The following is a 23,383-nucleotide window of genomic DNA, read 5'->3' as shown; positions in this document are numbered from 1 at the left end:
AGCTTGAGCGGAATTCCGTCAGAAAAACCATCCAAGAAATTTTTAGTGCCGCTTTACTGTCATTTTAGCCACGCTATTCGGCAGCTTGTGGGAGTTTTTACGTTTGTGGCTAGTTTCCAATGGGCAGGGGCGCTTTAGGAGCAAAGATGCGCTGCAAAGATGCGGCTTGCAGGACGTTTTTTTACAGTACTGCAAGTGCACTGCTCCAGTGTGAAAGCCCTCTGACAGGGAGAGCCACCGATCGGCTCTCCCTGTCAGGGCAAACCGTGGAAAGCCATTTACCAGCACTTCCTGGTTCATGCTGTGATAAGCTGTGATTGGTCACAGCTGATCACGTGGTAAGGAGCCTCCATCAGAGGCTCCTTACTATGATCAGAAATGTAGTATGTCAGCGTGACATACCACACCACCGATTGCCGTGCAGGCATTTTATCCTGCTGGACGTCATATGACGCCCAGGCAGGATAACTAAACCACCGCCCGGCCATCATTCTGCTATAGGCGGGAAGGGGTTAAATAAAAGACAAATAAATTAGAGCCAAATCAAGCTAATACTGCAAGTATGGACAGCAAACAAAAAAAGGGGGGGGGGCGGCACTTAAATCAGAACTCTGTGTTTTCTTTGCCTATAAAAAATGTGTCCGCCATAATGTCGTAGTCACGATAAAAATCGCTGATCACCGCCATTACTAGTACCAAAAATATGTAGAAGAATACATATCGGCCTAAACTGAGGAAAAAAAATATATGTGTAGTATGGGTTGCGCTAACTCTACTTTTTATTTGACCTAAGGTGCCAGACTCAAGCGCTAGACTAAAACACCTACTTGCCTCCTGTGAAGAAAGTGCACCACCACCACCAGATAAAATGGTCACTCACCAGACCTAGTCTGTATCTGCGCCTTTAGTTCATTAACCACTTTCAGACCGGACCATTTTGCTGGTAAATGACCAGAGGTCTTTTTACACTTTGGCACTGCGCTGCTTTAACTGGTAATTGCGCGGTCATGCAATGTTGTACCCAAACAAAATTTGCGTCCTTTTCTTCCCACAAATAGAGCTTTCTTTTGATGGTATTTGATTGCCTCTGCGATTTTTATTTTTTGCGATATAAACGTAAAAAGACCGCAAATTTTGAAAAAAAATGATATTTTCTACTTTTTGTTATTAGAAAAATCCAATAAACTCAATTTTAGTCATACATTTAGGCCAAAATGTATTCAGCCACATGTCTTTGGTAAAAAAAAAGTCAATAATTGTATATTTATTGGTTTGCGCAAAAGTTGTCACATCTACAAACTAAGGTACGTTTTCTGGAATTTACGCAGCTTTTAGTTTACGACTGCCTATCTCATTTCTTGAGGTGCTAAAATGGCAGGGCAGTACAAAACCCCCCCCAAATGACCCCATTTTGGAAAGTAGACACCCTAAGGAAATTGATAAGAGGCATGTTGAGCCCATTGAATATTTTATTTTTTTGCCTCAAGCGATTGAATAATGACAAAAAAAAAAATTTTTTTTTTTTTTTACACAAAGTTGTCACTAAATGATATATTGCTCACACATGCTATGGGCGTATGTGAAATGACACCCCAAAATAAATTCTGCTGCTTCTCCTGAGTATGGGGATACCACATATGTGGGACTTTTTGGGAGCCTAGCCGCGTACGGGGCCCCGAAAACCAAGCACCGCCTTCAGGCTTTCTAAGGGCGTAAATTTTTGAGTTCACTTCTCACTACCTATTACAGTTTTGAAGGCCATAAAATGCCAAGATGGCACAAAACCCCCACAAATGACCCCATTTTAGAAAGTAGACACCCCAAGCTATTTGCTGAGAGGCATGTTGAGTTCATGGAATATTTTATATTTTGCCACAAGTTGCGGGAAAATTACAAACTTTTTTTTTTTTTTTTTTTTTTAACAAAGTTGTCACTAAATGATATATTGCTCATGCATGCCATGGGCATATGTGAAATGACACCCCAAAATAAATTCTGCTGCTTCTCCTGAGTACGGGGATACCACATATGTGGGACTTTTTGGGAGCCTAGCCGCGTACGGGGCCCCGAAAACCAAGCACCGCCTTCAGGCTTTCTAAGGGCGTAATTTTTTGATTTCACTCCTCACTACCTATTACAGTTTTGAAGGCCATAAAATGCCAAGATGGCACAAAACCCCCACAAATGACCCCATTTTAGAAAGTAGACACCCCAAGCTATTTGCTGAGAGGCATGTTGAGTCCATGGAATATTTTATATTTTGCCACAAGTTGCGGGAAAATTACAAACTTTTTTTTTTTTTTTTTTTTTTTTCACAAAGTTGTCACTAAATGATATATTGCTCACGCATGCCATGGGCATATGTGAAATGACACCCCAAAATAAATTCTGCTGCTTCTCCCGAGTATGGGGATACCACATATGTGGGACTTTTTGGGAGCCTAGCCGCGTACGGGGCCCCGAAAACCAAGCACCGCCTTCAGGCTTTCTAAGGGCGTTACAGTTTTGAAGGCCATAAAATGCCAAGATGGCACAAACCCCCCCCCAAATGACCCCATTTTGGAAAGTAGACACCCCTAAATTTAGGGGTACACTAGTGAGACTAGGTAATAAATGGCGGGTGCCCTGAAACTATAAAAAAATAACTAACCAACCAGCGTCACCTGTAACAGTTATATGGTGATCACTGGTGAAAGGGTTAACTAGGGGGCAATTAGGGGGCTTTATGCGGTAGTATATGGGGGTCCCTGGCGCTATAAAAAGCTGCAGCGAACCTAAATACCTACCTGCCTAACTAGCGTCACCTGTGACACTAATACAGCGATCAGAAAAACGATCGCTTATTAGGCTGGGTTCACACTGGAGCGATGCGGGAACGCCACGAATGCGCGGCGGGTTCCCGCATCGCATGCCTCCCGGCGGCAGTTCACACTGCCCTATGCGAACTGCTGGGAGTGTCAGTGAAATGTTACTGACACCCCCAGATCAGTTCGCATATCGCAGTGCGATCTGCAAACTCGGATCGCATGGTGTGAACACCCATGCGATCCGATTCTGCTGCGGGCCAAAAAAAGGGTCCCGTGCGAATTTGCGGGGGGTGCGGCGGGTGCGGCGAATGGCTGAACTCGAATCGCACAGAGATCGGATGTGATTTGCACTGCAGTGCGGTGCGAATCACATCCGTTCTCATAAACCGCTGCAATGTGAACCCAGCCTTAGTGACACTGGCGACGGGGGGTGATCACGGGGTTAAACCTTTATTGGGGGGGTTAGGGGGGTACCTTAGAACTAAAGGGGGCTAACCCTAACTGCCCTAACAGTTATTAGTCACAAATGACACCCGCCGGGTGATCAGGGGGTTAAACCTTTATTAGGTAATAAATGGCGGGTGCCCTGAAACTATAAAAAAATAACTAACCAACCAGCGTCACCTGTAACAGTTATATGGTGATCACTGGTGAAAGGGTTAACTAGGGGGCAATCAGGGGGCTTTATGCGGTAGTATATGGGGGTCCCTGGCGCTATAAAAAGCTGCGGCGAACCTAAATACCTACCTGCCTAACTAGCGTCACCTGTGACACTAATACGGCGATCAGAAAAATGATCGCTTATTAGGCTGGGTTCACACTGGAGCGATGCGGAAACGCCGCGAATGCGCGGCGGGTTCCCGCATCGCATGCCTCCCGGCGGCAGTTCACACTGCCCTATGCGAACTGCTGGGAGTGTCAGTGAAATGTTACTGACACCCCCAGATCAGTTCGCATATCGCAGTGCGATCTGCAAACTCGGATCGCATGGTGTGAACACCCATGCGATCCGATTCTGCTGCGGGCCAAAAAAAGGGTCCCGTGCGAATTTGCGGCGGGTGCGGCGGGTGTGGCGGGTGCGGCGAATGGCTGAACTCGAATCGCACAGAGATCGGATGTGATTTGCACTGCAGTGCGGTGCGAATCACATTCGTTCTCATAAACCGCTGCAATGTGAACCCAGCCTTAGTGACACTGGCGACGGGGGGTGATCACGGGGTTAAACCTTTATTGGGGGGGTTAGGGGGGTACATTAGAACTAAAGGGGGCTAACTCTAACTGCCCTAACAGTTATTACAGTCACAAATGACACCAATGCAAAAAAAAAAAAAATGACATTGGTGTCACTGTGACTGGGGGGCAGGGGTAATTGGGGGGGTGATCGGGGGGTAAAGGGGGGGTGTGAGTGTGCCTGGCATGTTCTACTGTGTGTGTGAGTGTTGGTGCAACTTACTGATCCGCTCTCCTCCGTGTCGGAACGAAAAATACCGACACGGAGGAGAGAATACATCACTTCCTCTCCTGTGTTTACATTACAGGAGAGGAAGTGATGTCACCGGGGATTTCTATTCGTCGGGAGCGATCGCGAGGGGGTGGCCATGAATGAATGGCCGTCCCCTCGTCCGGGATCGCTCCCGCACGAATACCGACCGCCGCAGGCACCGGGCGGGGGCCCGATCGGGCCCCCGACCCGCGGGAGGCAAGGGACGTACATGTATGTCCTTATGCCTGCCCGTGCCATTGTACCGACGTACATCGGCGTGCGGCGGTCGGCAACTGGTTAAGGATAACCACTCCTTTAAGAGTCTCATCAACAGCCTCTCCAAGTAGGAAGATAGAAACCTTCTATGCTATTTGGCTCACAAAAAATATATATACGGGACCATCATGGTGCAGTAAATCAAAACAGGTTTATTAAAAAATAAAATTAAAAACAACAGCTAAATGCTCACTCACATATGCCTGTGCCAGAGCTGGCACTAAGCATGTCCAGCAATGCACGTGAGAGTATGGATGGGATCTACCTCTTGGTATAGTCAGAAGACCTCAGTGATGATCCGTGTTTCCTGAGCATATGTCCCAATCCTTCTCCCTCCTCCACCGAACCCGATCGACGGGGATCCAAGCAGCCACACCGCATTTCGCAAATAAAAGTATTGCGTCCTTTTACATTTTTGGGGGATATTTATTATAGCAAAAAGTAAAAAAAATGTTGCTTTTTTCAAAATTGTCGTTTTTTTTGTTTATAGCGCAAAAAATATTTTATTAAAGAGACGCGGTGCCGTCTCGCAAAAAGTACTCAGGAAGGGGGTAAAATCTTCTGGGGCTGAAGTGGTTAATATACATTCTTTGGGTCTCTTTTGTTTTTTGTTTTTTACTAAAGATATGTAGCAGAATACATTTTGGATTAAATTTATGAAGAAATTAGATTTTATTAGATAGGTTTTATAATAGAAAGTAGAAAATATATTTTTTTTTCAAAACTTTCAGTTATATAAAATGAAGAACCCAGTGGTGATAAATACCATATCCATTTGTGTGAAAAATATTATATAAACTGAATTTGGGTACAGCGTTGCATGACCGAGCAATTGCCAGTTAAAGTAGCACAGTGCTGAATAGCAAAAAATGCTGTGGTCTTTAAAGGGGTAAAACCTTCTGGAAGTCAAGTGGTTAATCATATTTCAGTGAATGAAAAAATTCCATCATTTTGCCACAAAATCAGGTTTGACAAAATTTCCTATTCGTCCCTAGAGGCTGATAATTGCACAAGAAAAAGTTGTATCCAACGTTCATCTACAGTTTAAACTTTATTTTGTTTTGGATAGAGTAGGGAAAGAATTAAACCCCTTTCATTTTATTTTATTTTTTCTGTCCTTGTTCCATAGCAGAAATTTCCCTTCAATTCTCGTCCCATAGAAACAGGAAGTGAAATGAAATTGCTCAAAAGTGAGGAAATCCTTTCTTGGACAGTTGTCACTGAAACAATTGTCCTCATTGAGAGATTTCTCACTTATTCCTACTCTGGTAATTTAATTAGTAGATTTTACCTCATTAGGGGAAAGAGAAAGCGTGAATTTTACCAGTGAAGTAAAAAAAACACAAATTCTGTCCGTCAGAGGTTCTAACCCTTCACTGTGTGTTGCCACTAGTTTAGATTCAGAGAAACTCTTAGATGTGAACATTGTTGCAGCTCTAGGGCAAGTTCTCATGAAAAGAAAGTAATGTTACATTAAAAAATGCTTGTACCGTCATCTTCATGATCTTTAGTGCTATTCATTCTTAAAGCCTTTCTTCTAAAGAACAACTCCAATTCAGTTGTGTGATGTTTGGATTCTTCAGTAACTGTGATAATCCATATAGTCATATTTACCATCAAAATGACCATCAGAAAGCACCTGAGAAGATAAAAAGTACGATGATATAGAGGGGTAACTTTAAAAATCATAAAAGCTCAAAGAACGTTTTACAGGCAGAACCACGATAACATTTTTTGCCCGTACTTGGGTGAAGTACCTGATGTTGAGGGTATTATTGGAGGTATTTACGTGATATATTGGAACATCTACTGTGTACAATATACAAGAATACAATTTTTTTACAGGTTTTTTCATGTTTGTTTATGAGAACTTTGATATATCATGGTCTACAACTTTTATCTTACTGATTATGAGCAGAGAAAAGAGTTTGTCAGCTATCTTCGGTTCTTTTGGTATTCCTGGCTTGTTTGGAGCCAGGAATACCAAGTTTGGAGATTTCAAAGTGTCCTGGGAGGGAAGAAATCTCAAACTCAGTGTCCAGTTTTTGTTGTAGACAGTCTCCAAATCCATGCCTCCCAACTTGAAGTGGTTAAATAAATGATTTGAAATACTGCGCCATGAGAGTGTGCTTTCCTCTCCCTCTCTAGATGGCAATGCTGGAGCTTTGAATATGTTATCTATATACAGAATATAAAAATTAATGGCTGACAGAAGCATTTTGAATTAATTTCTGTAACCTAATATATGATATCTTGGATTTTACCACATGTGTAATTGGACAAAAGTTGAGATCTGGCTCTTTAAATTTTCCCACAACAATATTCGTTGTCGGAAATTCCGATTGTGTGTACACAATTCCGAAGGACAAAGTTCCACGCATGCTCGGAATCAAGCAGAAGAGCTGCACTGGCTATTGAACTTCATTTTCTTGGTTCGTTGTACGTGTTGTCCGATCGTGTGTACAGGGCATTAGATGATCAGTTGAAAAAAAAAAAACCTGTTTGTAGAGTTCAATAGCATTGTTTTCAATGGGAAGGGGCGCTTTAGGAGCGGTAAATACACTGCTCTTACAGCGCTCCGAAGATGCGGCTTGCAGGACTTTTTTGACCATCCTGCAAGTGCACCGCTCCAGTGTGAAAGCCCTCAGAGATCACTTCGGGTATCATGGCAGCGACGAAAGAGGTGAACGAGGGTCGCTTTGGGGCCTTCGATCTCAGGTAAGTAATTCATAATGAGCTAGTATGCATAGCATACTAGCTCATTATGCCTTTGTCCTGCAGGGTGTTTTTTGTTTTTTTTAGAGAGGGTTTACTTCCTCTTTAAACATTATTAAAATCACTGCTCCTGAAAAAACTGCCCTTTTTAAAACTTATTTTTGCATTGATACATGTCCCCTGGGGCAGGACCCGGGTCCCCAAACACTTTTTATGACAATACTATGCATATAAGCCTTTCAAATTATCACTTTTGATTTTTCATGTTTGTGTCCCATAGACATTAACGGTGTTCAGGTGTTCGTACGAATTGTTTGCCTGTTTGCAAGTTCTGGTGTGAACCGAACTTGCAAACAGGCAAACAATTCATCATGAATAAGCACACCTCTTAGTGTGTGAAACGCGTCCACACTGTAACACTTGGGATGTTTGTTAATAAATAAGAATTTTGATGGATCTTGGAGTGCAGCCATTTCTTCAGTGTTGATCGTATGCGGAGGCGAGCCGAGGCAGGCACCTGTTATATTTTTAGGCTTCCTGTCTCACCTGGAGCAGCGAGTTCTTTTATTTTATTTTATTTTTTCCTGGGCATTCCCCAGACATTGTTGTTGCCTGTTGTTTAGCCTTCCAAAGCCGCTTACTGCGATAGCCAGCTATAGATGAGGGCGGTGGCAAGTTTTTGTTATCAAGGTAGTGTTTGTATTGGTCCAGCAGTGCACCAACACCTTTGCTGCCATTGTGCTCTCGCTGGGTGTTTGATGTGCTCCTGTACCTTTAAGGAGGGGTGGGCACCCCTTCAGTCCACCTGCTCTCATCTAACCATCAGAATGCATGTACCTCCACTGCGGGGACACTTATATGTTAGTGTTAGAACCACAGATACCAGGGTGCCTTGACGTGGCTCTGTGGCTCACGCATGCGTTTGCAAATGCGTGCGGACTAAACCCCTGTTTTTAACACATACTGTTAGACAGGTTAATTTGGTTGTCTGTGAGCTGGTGCTAAGTAGGCTTTGGTTTTTTCCTGGGCATTCCCCAGACATCGTTGTTATGTTTTATTTGGATAGCCTGAAACTGCTGCCCGGACCCTGTACCCACTAGCCTGGAGCTGCTGCCTGGACCCTATACCCACTAGCCTGGAGCCACTGCCGGACCATGCACTCGCTAGCCTAGAGACGCTGCCAGGACCCCGCACATGCTAGCCTGGAGCGGCTGCCAAGACCCTGCACCCGCTAGGCTGGAACCGCTGCCCAGACCCTATACCCGATAGCCTGAAGCCGCTGCCCGGACCCTGCTAGCCTGGAGCCGCTGCCTGGACCCCACACCTGCTAGCCTGCAACCACTGCCCAGACCCCATACCTGCTCACCTGGAAAAGCTGCCCGGACCCCACACTCGCCAGCCTGGAGCCGCTGCCCACATGCACTAGCCCGGAGCCGCTGCCTGAACCCTGCACCCGCTACCCTGGAGCCGTTGCTTGGACCCCCGCTAGTCTGGAGCCACTGCCCAGACTCCACACTCGCTAACCTGGAGCCGCTGCCAAAAGCCGCTAGCCTGGAGCTGCTGCCCGGACCCCACACCCACTAACCTGGAGCCACTGCCCAGACCCTGCACCCACTAGCCTGGAGCTGCTGCCCGGACCCCGCAACCGTTAGCCTGGAGCTGTTGCCCGGACACCACACTCACCATCCTGGAACTGCTGCCTGCACTCTGCCACGCTGGTTGACACCCCGCATCTATCTGGATTTATCTATCCAGCTAAGTGCCGGTAGACATGTGTGGGTGGTTGTTAGTGCCATGCCACCGGGGGGTGTGGTTGTATACTGCCACCCCTTAACAAAAAAACTCACCAGCCGCGACTGGGGTTCAGATCTACTTTAACATTTGGAAAATGTTAAGCATTCATTTTACATTATGCTATTATCACACACAGCCATCTCTCAGCACTTCAGCAGAAATTCCATCTGAATTTAGAGGGATCAGTGTAGTGAAAGTCAAAGAAATTATTGGAAGGAGTCAGAAACTTGTGTAAATTATCCTGTCACCGTAGAATTAAAGAATTAGCCTTGAAAGGAGTTATTAAAGGACTTGTCACACATCTCATTCTTTAAATTACAGTTTTGTAATAACTTACCTGGTCATAATTAAATGGATCTGGACACAATGTTTGCAGGAGATCCAAAGAAAACATGTCTGCAAGAAAAGCACAATTTACTTAATGAGCATTGTATCATCAATTCAAAACATTTTAGAAGTGTAAAAAAGAGAATAATTTCTACGTAAAGAATTAAGTATACATTCAAAGTGTACTAATCCTTTTTTCTCCTTCCTCCTGACCCAAACCACTCTCATTCTCATTCAGCCTTCAACAGTGCTTACACCCTTTATGCAAAACTTTCTTTGAGCTGGCTGCAGCTGCTTGGTAGTTTTCTATAGACTTCTATGGGACTGTCTCCTGTGGTCGGCATTGCTCAGAAGATGACCTGGGAAGACAGCCTTGTAAAATCTATGGGAAGCTCAGTATAGGTTCAGAGCAATGCATCTAGGGAACGGGTACTTTAGGTCAGGAGAAAAGGCACAAAAAGATAACCTTTATCACCAGAAATGATTATCTAATAAAAATAAATAATGTCCAGAAAAGGGAAATGCATCATAAATTATACTGGTATAATGAAAACGCGTGAGGATGACAACGGAGGGTCTCTGGCAGAGTTGAAGGCTGCTGGAGTCCTCATTTGTGTCAAGTAATGGCCATGCTACCTTGTTCCCTTATAAAAAAAAATACATGCAAGTTAAATTGTGCAAATTGAAGTGTACCTAAAGCTCAAACTTTACGTTTTTGGATAATGTGGAAGGGTTGGAACCTCTGCTGAGTTTTTATTGCTGGCTATATGCCAGTTAAAAAGTCCTCTCTATTCCTACTGATAATGACTGTCACCAGTAGTAGGGATTAGAAAATCTGTCCAGGTTCAATTTGTAGGGAGTTAAGTTTGAAATTTTTGAAAGTGGATTTAGGAATGAATCTCACTGATATCTGGGGGGGGGGGGGGGGGGGGGGGTCTACAGCTGGGAATTTCATGTGGAGGCCTATGGTAAGGAGCAAGGCACAAGATGGTGGAGGGTTCGACCTCAGCAGAAGGGACAGTGGTCTAGCATGGCTGGAGGTGGGGGTAGGGACTTGTGCATTGGTGCCAAAACCAGCCACCCACAAAGCCCTTCTTATAAATACCCCCAACCTACTTTTATTTAATTGATATCAGTAAAACAATAAATATAAAGATTTTCATGTTCAGAAGTAGTAGCCCTAAACTCCTGCACATTTTTTTGGTCAGGCAAAAAAACTTGTTTTGCTTATGCACCACCTCCTGACCTTAAAACCCTTGAAAACTGGATAGCACTTACGCCAAGTGGAACTGCACCCTAATCATTGTTCATTTTGATTTAGTTTTATTTGTAGACTATTGACTATCATGCTATTTTAGTTTTAGGGCCAGTTCACACCAGATGCACTTCCGGAAGTGCATACATACAAAGCCATCCACAACATCGTCTCCATCTACATCACCAACCTCTTCTGCAGATTTCGCCCAAATCCTCCGCTCCTCCCAGGACCTCTTGCTTTCTAGATCCCTTGTTACCTCCTCCCATGCTCGTCTTCAAGACTTCTCCAGAGCCTCTCCCATCCTCTGGAACTCCCTGCCCCAGTCTGTCCGATCAGCCCCTAACCTGTCCACCTTTAGGAGATCCCTGAAAACTCATTTATACAGGGAAGCCTATCCCACACCCACCTAACAACTGTCCCCGAGCCACCCCCATCAAATCATTCTCTGCATCTATTACCTTTTGTACCACCACCCCCTCCCTTTAGAATGTAAGCTCTACGAGCAGGGCCCTCCTGTACCTTCTGTATTGAGCTGTACTGTAATTATGTCCCCCCCCCCCCCATACATTGTAAAGTGCTGCGTAAATTGTTGGCGCTATATAAATCGTGTATAATAATAATATAATAACTGGCCCTGTGTTGTATGTTTGTCTTTTGACTCAAATGAAATTTTAGTTTTAGTCGTATTTTAGTCATCTGAATTGTTTGAGTTTTAGTCGTATTTTAGTCAACTAAAATTGAATGGGTTTAGTAAAATCTTAAAGTGATTGTAATGCCGCGTACACACGATCAGACTATCCAGTGGACTTAATCTGGCGAACAAACCGCCGTAAAGTCCGCTGGACTGTCCGAACGAGCGGACCTGCCCACACACGGGACTATTGAAATGAACGGACTTTCCCACACACACACACGGACGAAAGTCCGTTTATTTTGAGCGCGGCTCCAGGTAGCCGGGACCAGCGAATGAAGCGTTGCTGGACACGTCACCTGGTATGGACTTAAAGGGGAAGCCCTACGCCGGAAAAGCCGAGGGCGGTGACGAAGAAGAAAGCCGGGCTCCTCCGCTAGTAAAAGAGCTAGCAGAAGATAGCAGAGGAGTCCGGCAAGAAGACCCCGGAAGAAGACCCCCGGAGCTGTGCAATAAACTATTTTTAACCCTTGTGTGTTGTGTTTTTTATTTATTTTTTCACAGGTGAATGGGTAGGGGTACATTGTACCCCATACTCATTCACATAGGGTGTGGGGCGGGATCCGGGGGCCCCCTTATTAGAGGGGGCTCACAGATTCTGATAAGCCCCCCTCCCGCAGACCACGATAACCAACGGCCAGGGTTGTCGGGAAGAGGCCCTTGTCCTCATTAACATGGGGACAAGATGCTTTGGGGTGGGGGGGCTGCTCGCTCGTCCCCACCCCCTTTCCTGACTGGTCGGGTTGCTTGCTCGGATAAGAGCATGATATGGACCTGGGGGGGACCCCCATGCCGTTTTTTCGGCGTAGGGCTTCCCCTTTAATTCCATACCAGGTGACGGGTCCAGCGACGCTTCATTAGCTGGTCCGTCACCTCTGTGCGGAAAAGTCTGTTCATTTCAAAAGTACGGTGGACTAGCACACGCACGGCCGGATTGTCCGCTGGACTGCAAGACTGCAGTGTGGGTAAACCACAGTACATCAGTGTGAAAGCAGTTTAGGCCCTTTTCACACGATCGCCCCTACCCAATTGGACCCTCGATTTACCTCTACAGAGCGGCAGATGTAAACAGACTCTTGTCCGTTTACGCCCGTCTGCCTCCAATCTGATCCTAAAAATCCAATTTAAAAAAAGGGAATTCGTCCCCTTCCATCTGGGTGGATTGGATCAAAGGGGGTTTAGAGTAGCTGTGACCTGTTATCCACCCGCTCCGCTCATTGTGGCCCGCGACTGGTTACCAAGTTGCTTAAGTGGCCCTCGCTCTTAAAAAGGTTGGGCACCCCTGCATTAAGGTGAAAAAACATTATTTCTTTAGAATTGCCAAACATTATATACTCCTGGAGTAAAAATCGAATTATGTTATTATTTATGGTATTAGGGTTTTAACATACACTACAGACACAGATTTAGACGTGATATAGAACGTCTTTAGAAATAAAACCATAAAACAAACAAATATATTGCTTTTTAACAAACAGAAGTACAACTTGAAAACATTAACAAAATAAATAAATAAAAATGTAAACTCTATTGGCTGTAATGCCTATGCACATATTACCTGAATATATTACAAATATTTTAAAATTAAGAAAAAAAAAATAGAAAAGTCTTTTTACTATTTTTTTTTTTACTTTTAGCAGCTTAGTAGATGCCCCCTACTTATTCTTATGTGGTATTGCAGTGTTAATTTTAATGTCAAATTTCAATTTTGTTTTAGTCATAGCCTTTCGACTAAAATGGAATTTTGGTTTTAGCCGTATTTTAGTCATCTGAATTGTTTTAGTTATAGTCGTATTTTGGTCGACTAAAATAGTATTAATTTAGTCTACGAAAATATTTTAGTCAACTGAATTTTTTCTGATCCTAATGCTCATCAAAATAACAGCTGGTGGTGCTGATATAAAGGTCTTTGTGTGGGCACTTTGTGTTATGCATTGACAAAGTTCTGCCCTGTCTCCTGCAATTTCCTGCCTGTATATCACCCTGCCATATGCCCTCCCAAAGGAAACTATAAGCTGCTGTGCAGATGCATATTCCCCAGACACATTACACTATTGTCACCATTAAAAAAAGGCCTGTGAAAAAATAATTGCAGCCAGCAACAATTAGGACATATGCCCCATGAGCAAAAAAAAAAAAAACACATGCATGCTGCCTACATATAGACAAGCTGTAAAGAGGCCACCAAAGATCAGCAGATATACTATAAAAAGGGATTAATTCCCACTCCCCACTTCTCTTAGAGACTGCATTTTGCTATTGTAGCCAAGTACTTGGTAGGAGACTGGATGGAGCATCAGGACTCCCAGGCTTCTGCACCCAACCTCTTCTATGCCCCCCACCAGTGGCGTAACTAGAACCTTCAGGGCCCCGATGCAAGAAACCATGAAGGGCCCTCCTGAACCCCAGCCAGGGCCCTTCCCTCCGAGCCGGCGGTGGAACTCCAGGGCGTGGTCACAGGTATGACCTTTGTGAGCCCTGTAGTTCCACCACTGGTATCAGTAGTTTTTTTTTTTTTTTTTTTTTTAGGTGCCCCATTGGTGATTGTCCCTAGGCAGGATGGGGCCCCCGTCCCCAGAAGAGATGAGGTCCTTTTCTCCAGGGCAGATGAAGTTACTGCCCCCAGGTGAGAAGGGGTCCCTGTCCCCAGGGGAGGTGGGGGCCCCTGTCCCCAGGGGGAGATGGAGGGGGTATGTAATGGTGTGTGGGGGATGGGGTCCTCTCACTCACCATGACCAAGCTGTAGGCCGCGCACTCATCCATGTTGGCCTGGGCTCCATCCAGTGTGCTGGACGGGCGATCAGCAAATCTCCCAGAAAGACCTTTCATCATCTGTGTATGACGGGGGAGGAGGGGGGATGGCAGACAAGCCTGCAGTGTCCTCCGGGGAGCCGGCTCTCATAGGGCTGCACTGCATCTGTGTGCTTAAAGTTTGTTTACCCGGGAGAAGTATGCAGTGCAGTGTGGGCCGGACTCGGGGGGGGGGGGCGGGACTCTGGCTGGGGAGAACAGACATTGGACTGAGTGGCAATGCATGGAGCAGGAGAGGGGTACTCTGAGGAGCCGGCTGAGGACACAGGTCATGCGGGGAATGCACAACTAAATGAGCAGCCAGTGCGATAGTTGAGCATGGAGCTCTGCTAGTCACCCTCTACCTCCAGCCACCCATGTGCATGGTGCACTGGTACCCCTAGCTGCCTATGCTGCTGCCTGCCATATGTAGAGGGGGCTGCATGGGCCCCCTGCATCACAAGGCCCGGTTGCGGTCGCGACTGCTGCACCCCCTATAGTTACGCCCCTGCCCCCCACAACTGTGAGCAGTGACAGAGCAGCTGTACTGTGATTGTAGAGTAATAAGAGTGATACAAATTGGCGCACAAGTAAATAAATGATCACTATATGGTATAATAAAAGCAGGGAAAACATAGTCCAATGGTGTCCATAAAGGGCTAACACACTCATTGCAGCTCCTTGAAGAAGTCTCTGAATAATTCTCTGTAGATATATAAATAAACACCAGAGGGCGCCAATCTGAGTGTAGCAATGCACAATAGACATGGGCACCGTCCAAAAATTTGTTTCGTACGAAAAACAATTTGTATTTCGTAATTCTATATGAAATTCAATTCAAGTTCGTACGAAATACGAATTTTTGTTAGATTTGTAAACTTTTTGGAACAATTACGAATTTTCGTTACTATGAATTTATCATTATGAGGAGTTCCCACCATCCCTGTCCTGTGCTGTTTTCCTGGGTTTTTAACTTTTAGGTTTGTTAACTTTTCGTAACAATTACGAATTTTCATTATGAATTTGGATCTGAAATTTGTAAACGAAATTTCGTATATGGTACAGAATTCGTATGCATAAAAATTAGCATTTCGGATTTGTACGAATGTACGAAATTCCGGAAATTTGTATGAATTTTTGATTCATACGAAACGAATCGCACATATCTAATGCACAAACAACTTATATATGTTATCCAAACACAGCGATGTTCGGTAGGTTCGGGGGTTGTGGGGCATCATTGCTTAGCCAGATTGGACATCTGCTATACCAGATGGGACATCAACAACCAGGAAGCAGAACAGGCTGTAAAATGCAGCAATGAGCCGACTGGAAGTGATGGCAGCGCCAGATTCCAGAAGGGGCATGGCTACGTGTTTTGGGGCTGCCCAGCACCTTTGTCAAGCCTGGAGGGAAGCTGTGAATGGCACTCTTTATTGCATAGAGGACTACAAAGCCCAGCAATGCCCAACGTATTAGAACCAGTAAAGGATTATATGGGGCATAATTGATCCACTTTTGGTAAGCAGGTTTGGGGAAAAGAAGGATAAAATACATACATGGACAAAATTTACATTGATTAATAAAAGAAATTACATTATTTTTTACATAAAAGAATAAATGAAATTAAAAATGAATAAAAACAAGAATACAAATAAAAAATAAATCTAAAAATAACAATAGGAATTCATTCAAGTAATGGTATTTAAAAATAATTAAATGAGCTAATAGACAATGGCTGAATAAAATGTGGAGACAATACTCAAAAATAGACACTAGATGGGTCTAAGTGGCGAAAAAAGTTAATATGTAGTATGAATGAAAAAACCAAATGAATAATTATGCAATAAAAATCATTATGAGAAATATATGAAAAGTGTTTTCTTTAACCACTTGCCACCCGGGTCTTTTTTGGCACTCCTCTCCTACAAAAATCATCATATTTTTTGCTAGAAAATTGCTCAGAACCCCCAAACATATGTTTTTTTTTTTAGCAGACACCCTGGGGAATAAAATGGTGGTCATAGCAACTTTTTATGTTGCACGGTATTTGCGCAACAATTTTTCAAACACTTTTTTTGGGGGGGAAAAATTAGTTTAATGAATTAAAAAATAAAAAACATTAAAGTTAGCCCAATTTTTTTCTATAATTTGAAAGATGATGCTACACTGAATAGATACCCAACATGTCAGGCCTTAAAATTGTGCACACCCGTGCGATGGCGCCAAACTTCAGTACTTAAAAATCTCCATAGGCGACCTTTTAATTTTTTTTACAGGTTACCAGTTTCAAGTTACAGAGGAGGTCTAGAGCTAGAATTGTTGCTCTCGATCTAACGCACGCGGTGATACCTCATATGTGTGGTTTGAATGGCATTTACATATGTGGGTGGGACTTACATGTGAGTTCGCGTTCGGTGCGCGAGCACATAGGTACAGGGGAGCTTTAATTGGTTGAAGGGAAGTGGTTAAAAATAAGTGAATAAATAATGGAGTAAGTAAATGGATATAGGATGAATGTATGTACACATGAATTATACCAATAGCATGCACATATTTTGCCAGCCCCGTATGCAGTGCCAGATTAAGAACATCATGGGCCTGGTGCTGAGGATTTTGGTGGGGCCTTTTATAAACAATAAATAAATAAAAATGCTAACTATTTTTTGTTATAACAAATTCAATTAAAGAGAGAGAGGGAGGATGAGAGAGCGAGAGAAAGACAGAGAGAGAGAAAGGGGATGAAAGAGGTGTGAGGGGTAGGGAGGATGAGAGAGAAAGGGGGGATGAGAGAAAGAGGATGCACATGAGCATGTGTGGGAGTGACATCAACACAGCCTGGCCAAGGCAAGTGACGGAAGGCACAGAACCCAGAAGGAAGACCGGGTGAAGATGGAAGTGCCGCTGGATTGATCACAGCACAGCACTGGAGGGCTCAATCTGACAATTTAAGTGTGCCCTAATGTGCTAATATGCTGGGCATACTTGTACATCATGCCATAACCTACCCCAGGGCCTCTAAAAAGTAGTAATTTTAGAAAAGTTTACTACTGCTTTAATATCACAGGAGCCTCTCATGGGGCCCCTACTTACCCTGTGGCCCTTGGGCAGTGCCTAAGTGCATAGTTGTCAACATTTGAAAAATAATTTCAGGGACACTTTTTTCTACAGGTGCTATATTTAGAGTAGCTGACATCCCCCGTGTTCCTCTATATATCACAATAGTAATTACAAAATTAAATAAGTACTAATAATGGGGCAGAACAAATATGAGGACTGTGATATTTCCTTTAGTTGAACTGACAAAAGTGTGCCCATTCTAGAGCTGGTAACATTGAGGATATTCAGCATAATTTTAAAGAACAGTTTTTGTGGGTAAGAGGCATAGGGGAGGAGTATGGATGGTATAAAAGTGGGAAGTATGTGCAGGTGAGGGAGAGGAATGTGGAGGGTCTAACAGTGGGCACTATGTACAGGAGAGGAGTGTGGAGGGTATGGCAGAAGGCACTATGTACAGGAGAGGAGTGTGAGGGGTATGACAGTGGGCAGTATGCACAGCAGAGGAGTGTAGAGGGTATGACATTGGGCACTATGTATAGGAGAGGAGTGTGGAGGGTATGACAGTGAGTAGTATGTACAGGAGAGGAGTGTTGGAGGTATGACAGTGGGCACTATGTATAGGAGAGGAGTTTGGAGGGTATGACAGTGAGTAGTATGTACAGGAGAGGAGTGTGGAGGGTATGACAGTGGGCACTATGTATAGGAGAGAAGTGTTGGAGGTATGACAGTGGGCACTATGTGTAGGAGAGAAGTGTGGAGAGTATGACAGTGGGCACTATGTATAGGAGAGAAGTGTGGAGAGTATGACAGTGGGCACTATGTGTAGGAGAGAAGTGTGGAGAGTATGACAGTGAGCAGTATGTACAGGAGAGATGTGTGGAGAGTATTACAGTGGGCACTATGTATAGGAGAGGAGGATGAAGTAATCTGGGAAGGAAAAATGTAAAGGTTTGTGGAAGGATGTTTAGGGACTGCGTAGTGGTTAAGCGGGCCAGACATGGATTGAAATTACAACAATTAAGAAGAGACCAGCCATAGTCGATCTATGTATGGGCTAGCTGGTTTTACACAAGTCAACCTATTAACCGACTTGAGTACAACCAGCCTGTCAGGTTTTCCCCAAAACAATCAGTGCTGCCAGCTATAGTTAGCAACACTAATCATTGTATTCACTGGCAGAACACAATAACACTGCGGAAGTGATTGCCCCATTCACAGGTCAGCAGGTGAGAGGGTGTGTGGGGACAGGCTGGGGAGAGATACTAGTCAGTCCCTGGGTAGGCACTGGTTAGTATCAGAGCCAGATACACACAGGTTACATACGCTATGATCGTTAGAGCGAGAGCAATAATTCTAGCACTAGACCTCCTCTGTAACTCTAAACATGTAACCTGTAAAAAAATGTAAAGCATCGCTTAGTACACAACAAAAAATCATGCTAACTTTAGTGTTTTTTTTATGAATGAAACAGTTTCTTTCCAAAAAAAAGTTTGAAAAATTGCTGCGCAAATATCGTGTAACATAAAAAGTTGCAAAGACCACCATTTTATTCCATAGGGTGTCTGCTAAAACAATATATAATGTTTGGGGGTTCTGAGTAGTTTTCTAGCATAAAAAAATTATGACTTTTACATGTAGGAGAGAAGTCTCAGAATGGGCCTGGGTGGGAAGGGGTTAATTATCATAAGTAATATAGAAGTAATTATTATAAGCACTGTGAGTTCATCCTCTCAGTCTGCTGCAGAGTGTTCCAGCTTGTATTTATACTGCCGCTCTGTATGTAGCTTCTGACAGGCAGCGCAAGGAGCCCCGTATCTCCGGAACCATAGATGATAGCAGCCCCATATTTTAACCAGTGTTGGAGTGGGTATTTAGCTACATACCCCCAAAATATGGGGTCTCTGTGACTCCTGATCGCCGAGCTACAATCCTCGAAGTCGATCTTATTTTTTTTTTTGGGCATATGGGCCTATCTTGAGAAAGGGGCCTGGAGCTGCAGCTCCAATAGCCCGTATGTAAACCCGGCCCTGCCCGTATGCCCAGGTGTCTTTTGCCAGGACCTGCAGTCAGGCACACAGTCACAGTCGCTCTTTGGCTCAAAGAACAGTCCAGGGCTATTCTTTTTGGTGTATTTATTTTTGGGTAACTTGGATGGGATTAGGGAACTGAGTGGGATACTCCAAAACTATTTACAACAGGAGGACACTTTCGCTTCTGTACAATTATAAATCAAGTCCTTGCACAAGTGCAGAAATCGACTGTGTTGTAGAAGCAAAATGAGGAGATTACTCTTCCTCTCTAAACAGTCCAAGCAAAAACCTTTCACTAAGAATAAAATAAACTGAGCTCTTCAGGACACTGAAAACTTTGTCCCACTGGTGTAGCTATAGGGGTCACAATTGCCACCCAGCCCCATATTCTAGGGAGCCTGTGCAGTTTCCCTGTCACATTTGGTTCTATACCTGGAGAGGAGGAGGGGTGGCGGGGGGATTATGGTGCATATAGAGGAACCAATGCCCTTAATTTTCCCCCTGCAACCGCTTGAAGCCAGTTTCTCCCTCCTCCCAACATTTAGCGGCTGCAGGAGGAAAATGGAGGGCATCAGTTCCTCCATATGCAGCCCTCGCCATGGCTCCTATCCAGGTTACTTGTTTCCTGCTGCCCCTATGGGCTCAACCCCACCCCCCCGTACATTCCCCTGCATCCCCCCGTTGTTCCACGCAGCATTGCCAGCTGTGGAGGATGTTTTAGGATGGAGATCGGGGGAAGGGGCCAGTAAATATGTAATTTACTGGCCCATTCCTTTTCTGAATAAAGACAATCAGTGATCAGTACTGATCATTTCTGTGTCCATTCGTAACTGAAGCATAGTAAACTGTGTGAAGCTCTGTATGGTGCTATGCCTGTCCATTCATTCTGTGCGGCCCAGGCTGCAGAGATGAAGATGGAGGACTGTGTCCTCAATCTGCTTTCTCTGTCTAAAAGGTGAATCATCAGAAGTCTGTTTAGACCCCTGATATCTCACCAAAGCCCCCAAATGGGGTTCCTAATACAATTGTAAAAAATAATAAAAATATTAAATTGTGGTAAAAGAAATAAAATGGTAAAAAGTACTAAAAATAAAATAGCAAAAATTAAAAAATACTGACACTGTCCACTACCCTACTGACCCCATCCTTTGCCAATACTGACCCTATCCAATGCTCTACTGACCCCATCAACTGCCCTACTGACCCCATCCACTGCCCTAGTGACACCTAAGCACTGCTCTACTGACCCTGTCCACTGCATTACTGACACCTAAGCACCGCCCTACTGACATTATCCACTGCCCTACTGACCCCATCCACTGCCCAACTGACAACTAAGCACTGCCCTACTGACACCTAAGCACTGCCCTACTGACACCTAAGCACTGCCCTACTGACCCCGTCCACTGCATTACTGACACCTAAGCACCGCCCTACTGACATTATCCACTGCCCTACTGACCCCATCCACTGCCCAACTGACACCTAAGCACTGCCCTACTGACACCTAAGCACTGCCCTACTGACACCTAAGCACCGCCCTACTGACATTATTCACTGCCCTACTGACCCCATCCACTGCCCTACTGACACCTAAGCACTGCCCTACTGACTCCATCCACTGCCCTACTGACACCTAAGAACCACCCTACTGATATTATCCACTGCCCTACTGACACCATCCACTGCCCTACTGACACCTAAGCACTGCCCTACTGACCCCTTTTACCTAGTCCGCAATTACCTAGTCCTAGCACCTATCTAGAAGGGGGCTACACTCGTAAAATTTAAATAACAGTGTTAACTTTGATTTTCTCATTGAGGCCACCAGGAGAGAGGGGGGTTGAGATTATATATCCAAAATTATAGACTCAATCACCCAGAGTTTGAGCCTGGGTGCTATTATTCTCTTCTACAAACCTACGGTTTTTACCAACACAAGTACATAGGGTACAGATACTCCTTCTGACATACAACAATCCACAAGGGCATATGAAGCAATATACAACATACTGCAGGGAGCAGATTTGAAAACATGGAATATTATATGTTTTGTTATTAGCCCCAAAAGATTTTTGCCCTTCTGTGAGACATGTGTAGCACTACCCTATACTAGGGCTGCTAATTAGTGTCCCGGGTTCTATTCTTGCTACTGCAGGAGCCAGCCAAACAGCAACCTCCACACTTCTGATTCCAAGAACATAGTCTAGAAGGCTTGCCTTTTTAAAGTTTATTGCAGCAATAACTTGGATAGGGTCCCTGGAGTTGTTTGATACTCCAAATTTCTGACAGGAACAATGACGACACTCTTAATTGTAGTAGCTCTGCAGAACAGTCCCTTAAGCAGTGGGATAATAAGTAGACGGCAATGGGGCACCTATAGCAATAACCCAAGCCAGACAAGCCTTGTGCCCTGTGAAACAGGGGTAGTAGAAGCAATATTCAGTGAAATCCTTCCCCTTTGGGTCAGTGCTTACAGTGTCCCTCAAGCTTGGAATGTCACTCTCAGACTCCAGCAGGCAGGTCTTCAGTGCCACCCCTCTTTGATCCCTAATAGGGTTTGTGGCTGAGCAGGCCCTTTAACCACTTGACAACTGGGCACTTAAACCCCCCTCGTGACCAGACCAATTTTCAGCTTTCGGTACTCTCACATTTTGAATGACAATTACTCAGTCATGTAACCCTGTACCCAAATGAATGTTTTGTCCTTTTTTTCATACAAATAGAGCTTTCTTTTGGTGATATTTGATCACCTCTGGGTTTTTTATTTTTTGCACTACAAATGAATAAAGACCGCATTTTTCTTTGTTTCTGTGTTAAAATTTAGCAAATTATTAATATGCCTGCTACATATATTTGGTAAACATAACCCAAATTAGTGGATACCATTTGGTCTTTGTGAACGTTAGAGAGTCTACAGTCTTTTTTTTTCACTAACCGCTGCAGCCGTTGATCTCTCCCTCCTCACACGCTGTCTCTGTGTGATGAAGGAGAGATCATCTCTCATTGGACACTCAGATCGTGCTGTAAACGGCTGCTGTGATTGGACATTTACAGCGATCTGTGACTGGCTGTGTCCAAGGGAGCGCGCATTGCGGTAGTAAACAGGAGGACATACAGGGAAGGCCTCCCGGCAATTGGCGTCCGCGCTGTAGCCGTCCTTCGGCTATAGCGCGGGCGCCTAGTGGTTATGCATGGCTGGGATTCTGATGAGCAGACGGGACCTTTAGCAGGATGGCCAGGAAGGCAGGAAAAGAAGAACAGTGCTCCCTTTTTTTTTTTTTTTTTGGGCAAAAATGGCAGAGAATGGAGACCCCGTCATACCATGTAGCTCTTTCAGGAGTAAGCACTACACACTACACTATCTACATGACATTTTGTAAGGTTTTACATCTACTTTCGGAGACCTTCCAGTGTGTACAAGGTCTACAATAATCTCTGCCTATTTGTTATCAGCATTATCTATCACAGATAACGCACATTGTCATATGGCTGCTGTGGCCGCACTCTTTTTATATGAGGCTGGCTTATCTAAAAAACCCCTTATTGACCCTTCTAAGCCAGTTGACCTAAGTTCAAAGGCCATATAGTGCATTATGTTTACAAAGAATTAGGTCTACAAGATCTGCTGCAAACCCATTACAGCAGTGCCACTGAACTTGAACCTCATCTGTAACCAATAGTAACGAGTTACAAAATTTCACCACAATTTACTTTCCTATTGTCCCTTATACAATTTACTGAACATTTTTTCAAATTATATTTGTACCATTAGGCAAAACGCCTTGCAATCAAATTTCACTGCTCATTATCCAAAATTTTACAGCTCTAATCTTCCAGTGGGGACATTTATCTGGTGACAACTGTCTATGAAGTGATATCAGCAAATGTTGAAGAGCTTTCCAAAGATGGCCCATTGTGCTATCAAGATTGGAACTGAATGAAAATTGATAGAGACAGGAAAAAACACGGATTCTGACAATTGCTTATTTTATCCAAAAAAAATAAAAAAATAGTTTGGACGATAGATACTCTAATGTTTTTCTATATGTATTTTTGATAATTGAAAAAAAAATTAAATGTTGGGCAATGATACAGCATACGCCATGCTTTTTTTTTAAATTGGGCTGGTAGTGCAAAGTGAAAACTGAT

General features: G+C 44.1%; 1 protein-coding gene across 2 annotated transcripts in view; it reads right to left on the bottom strand.

Annotated features, from left to right (window-relative positions):
- Window positions 1–23,383, bottom strand: part of LOC143935662 (proton channel OTOP2-like) — a 127,872-nt gene that overhangs the window by 38,266 nt on the left and 66,223 nt on the right. For both annotated transcript variants that reach the window (XM_077459693.1, XM_077459692.1), the window contains exons 3-4: window positions 9,413–9,471; window positions 6,057–6,205 (exon numbers count right to left, since the gene is read on the bottom strand). In XM_077459693.1, coding sequence (XP_077315819.1) covers window positions 6,057–6,205; window positions 9,413–9,471 — 208 coding nt within the window. The remainder of the gene's footprint in view (window positions 1–6,056; window positions 6,206–9,412; window positions 9,472–23,383) is intronic.

Source organism: Lithobates pipiens, unplaced genomic scaffold, assembly GCF_037356315.1.
Source record: "Lithobates pipiens isolate NorthernLeopardFrog02 unplaced genomic scaffold, aLitPip1_a1.2 Scaffold_28, whole genome shotgun sequence".
NCBI classification, from domain to species: Eukaryota; Metazoa; Chordata; class Amphibia; order Anura; family Ranidae; genus Lithobates; species Lithobates pipiens.
Note: the sequence above shows the minus strand (reverse complement) of the source record. Positions and strands in the feature narration are given on the sequence as shown.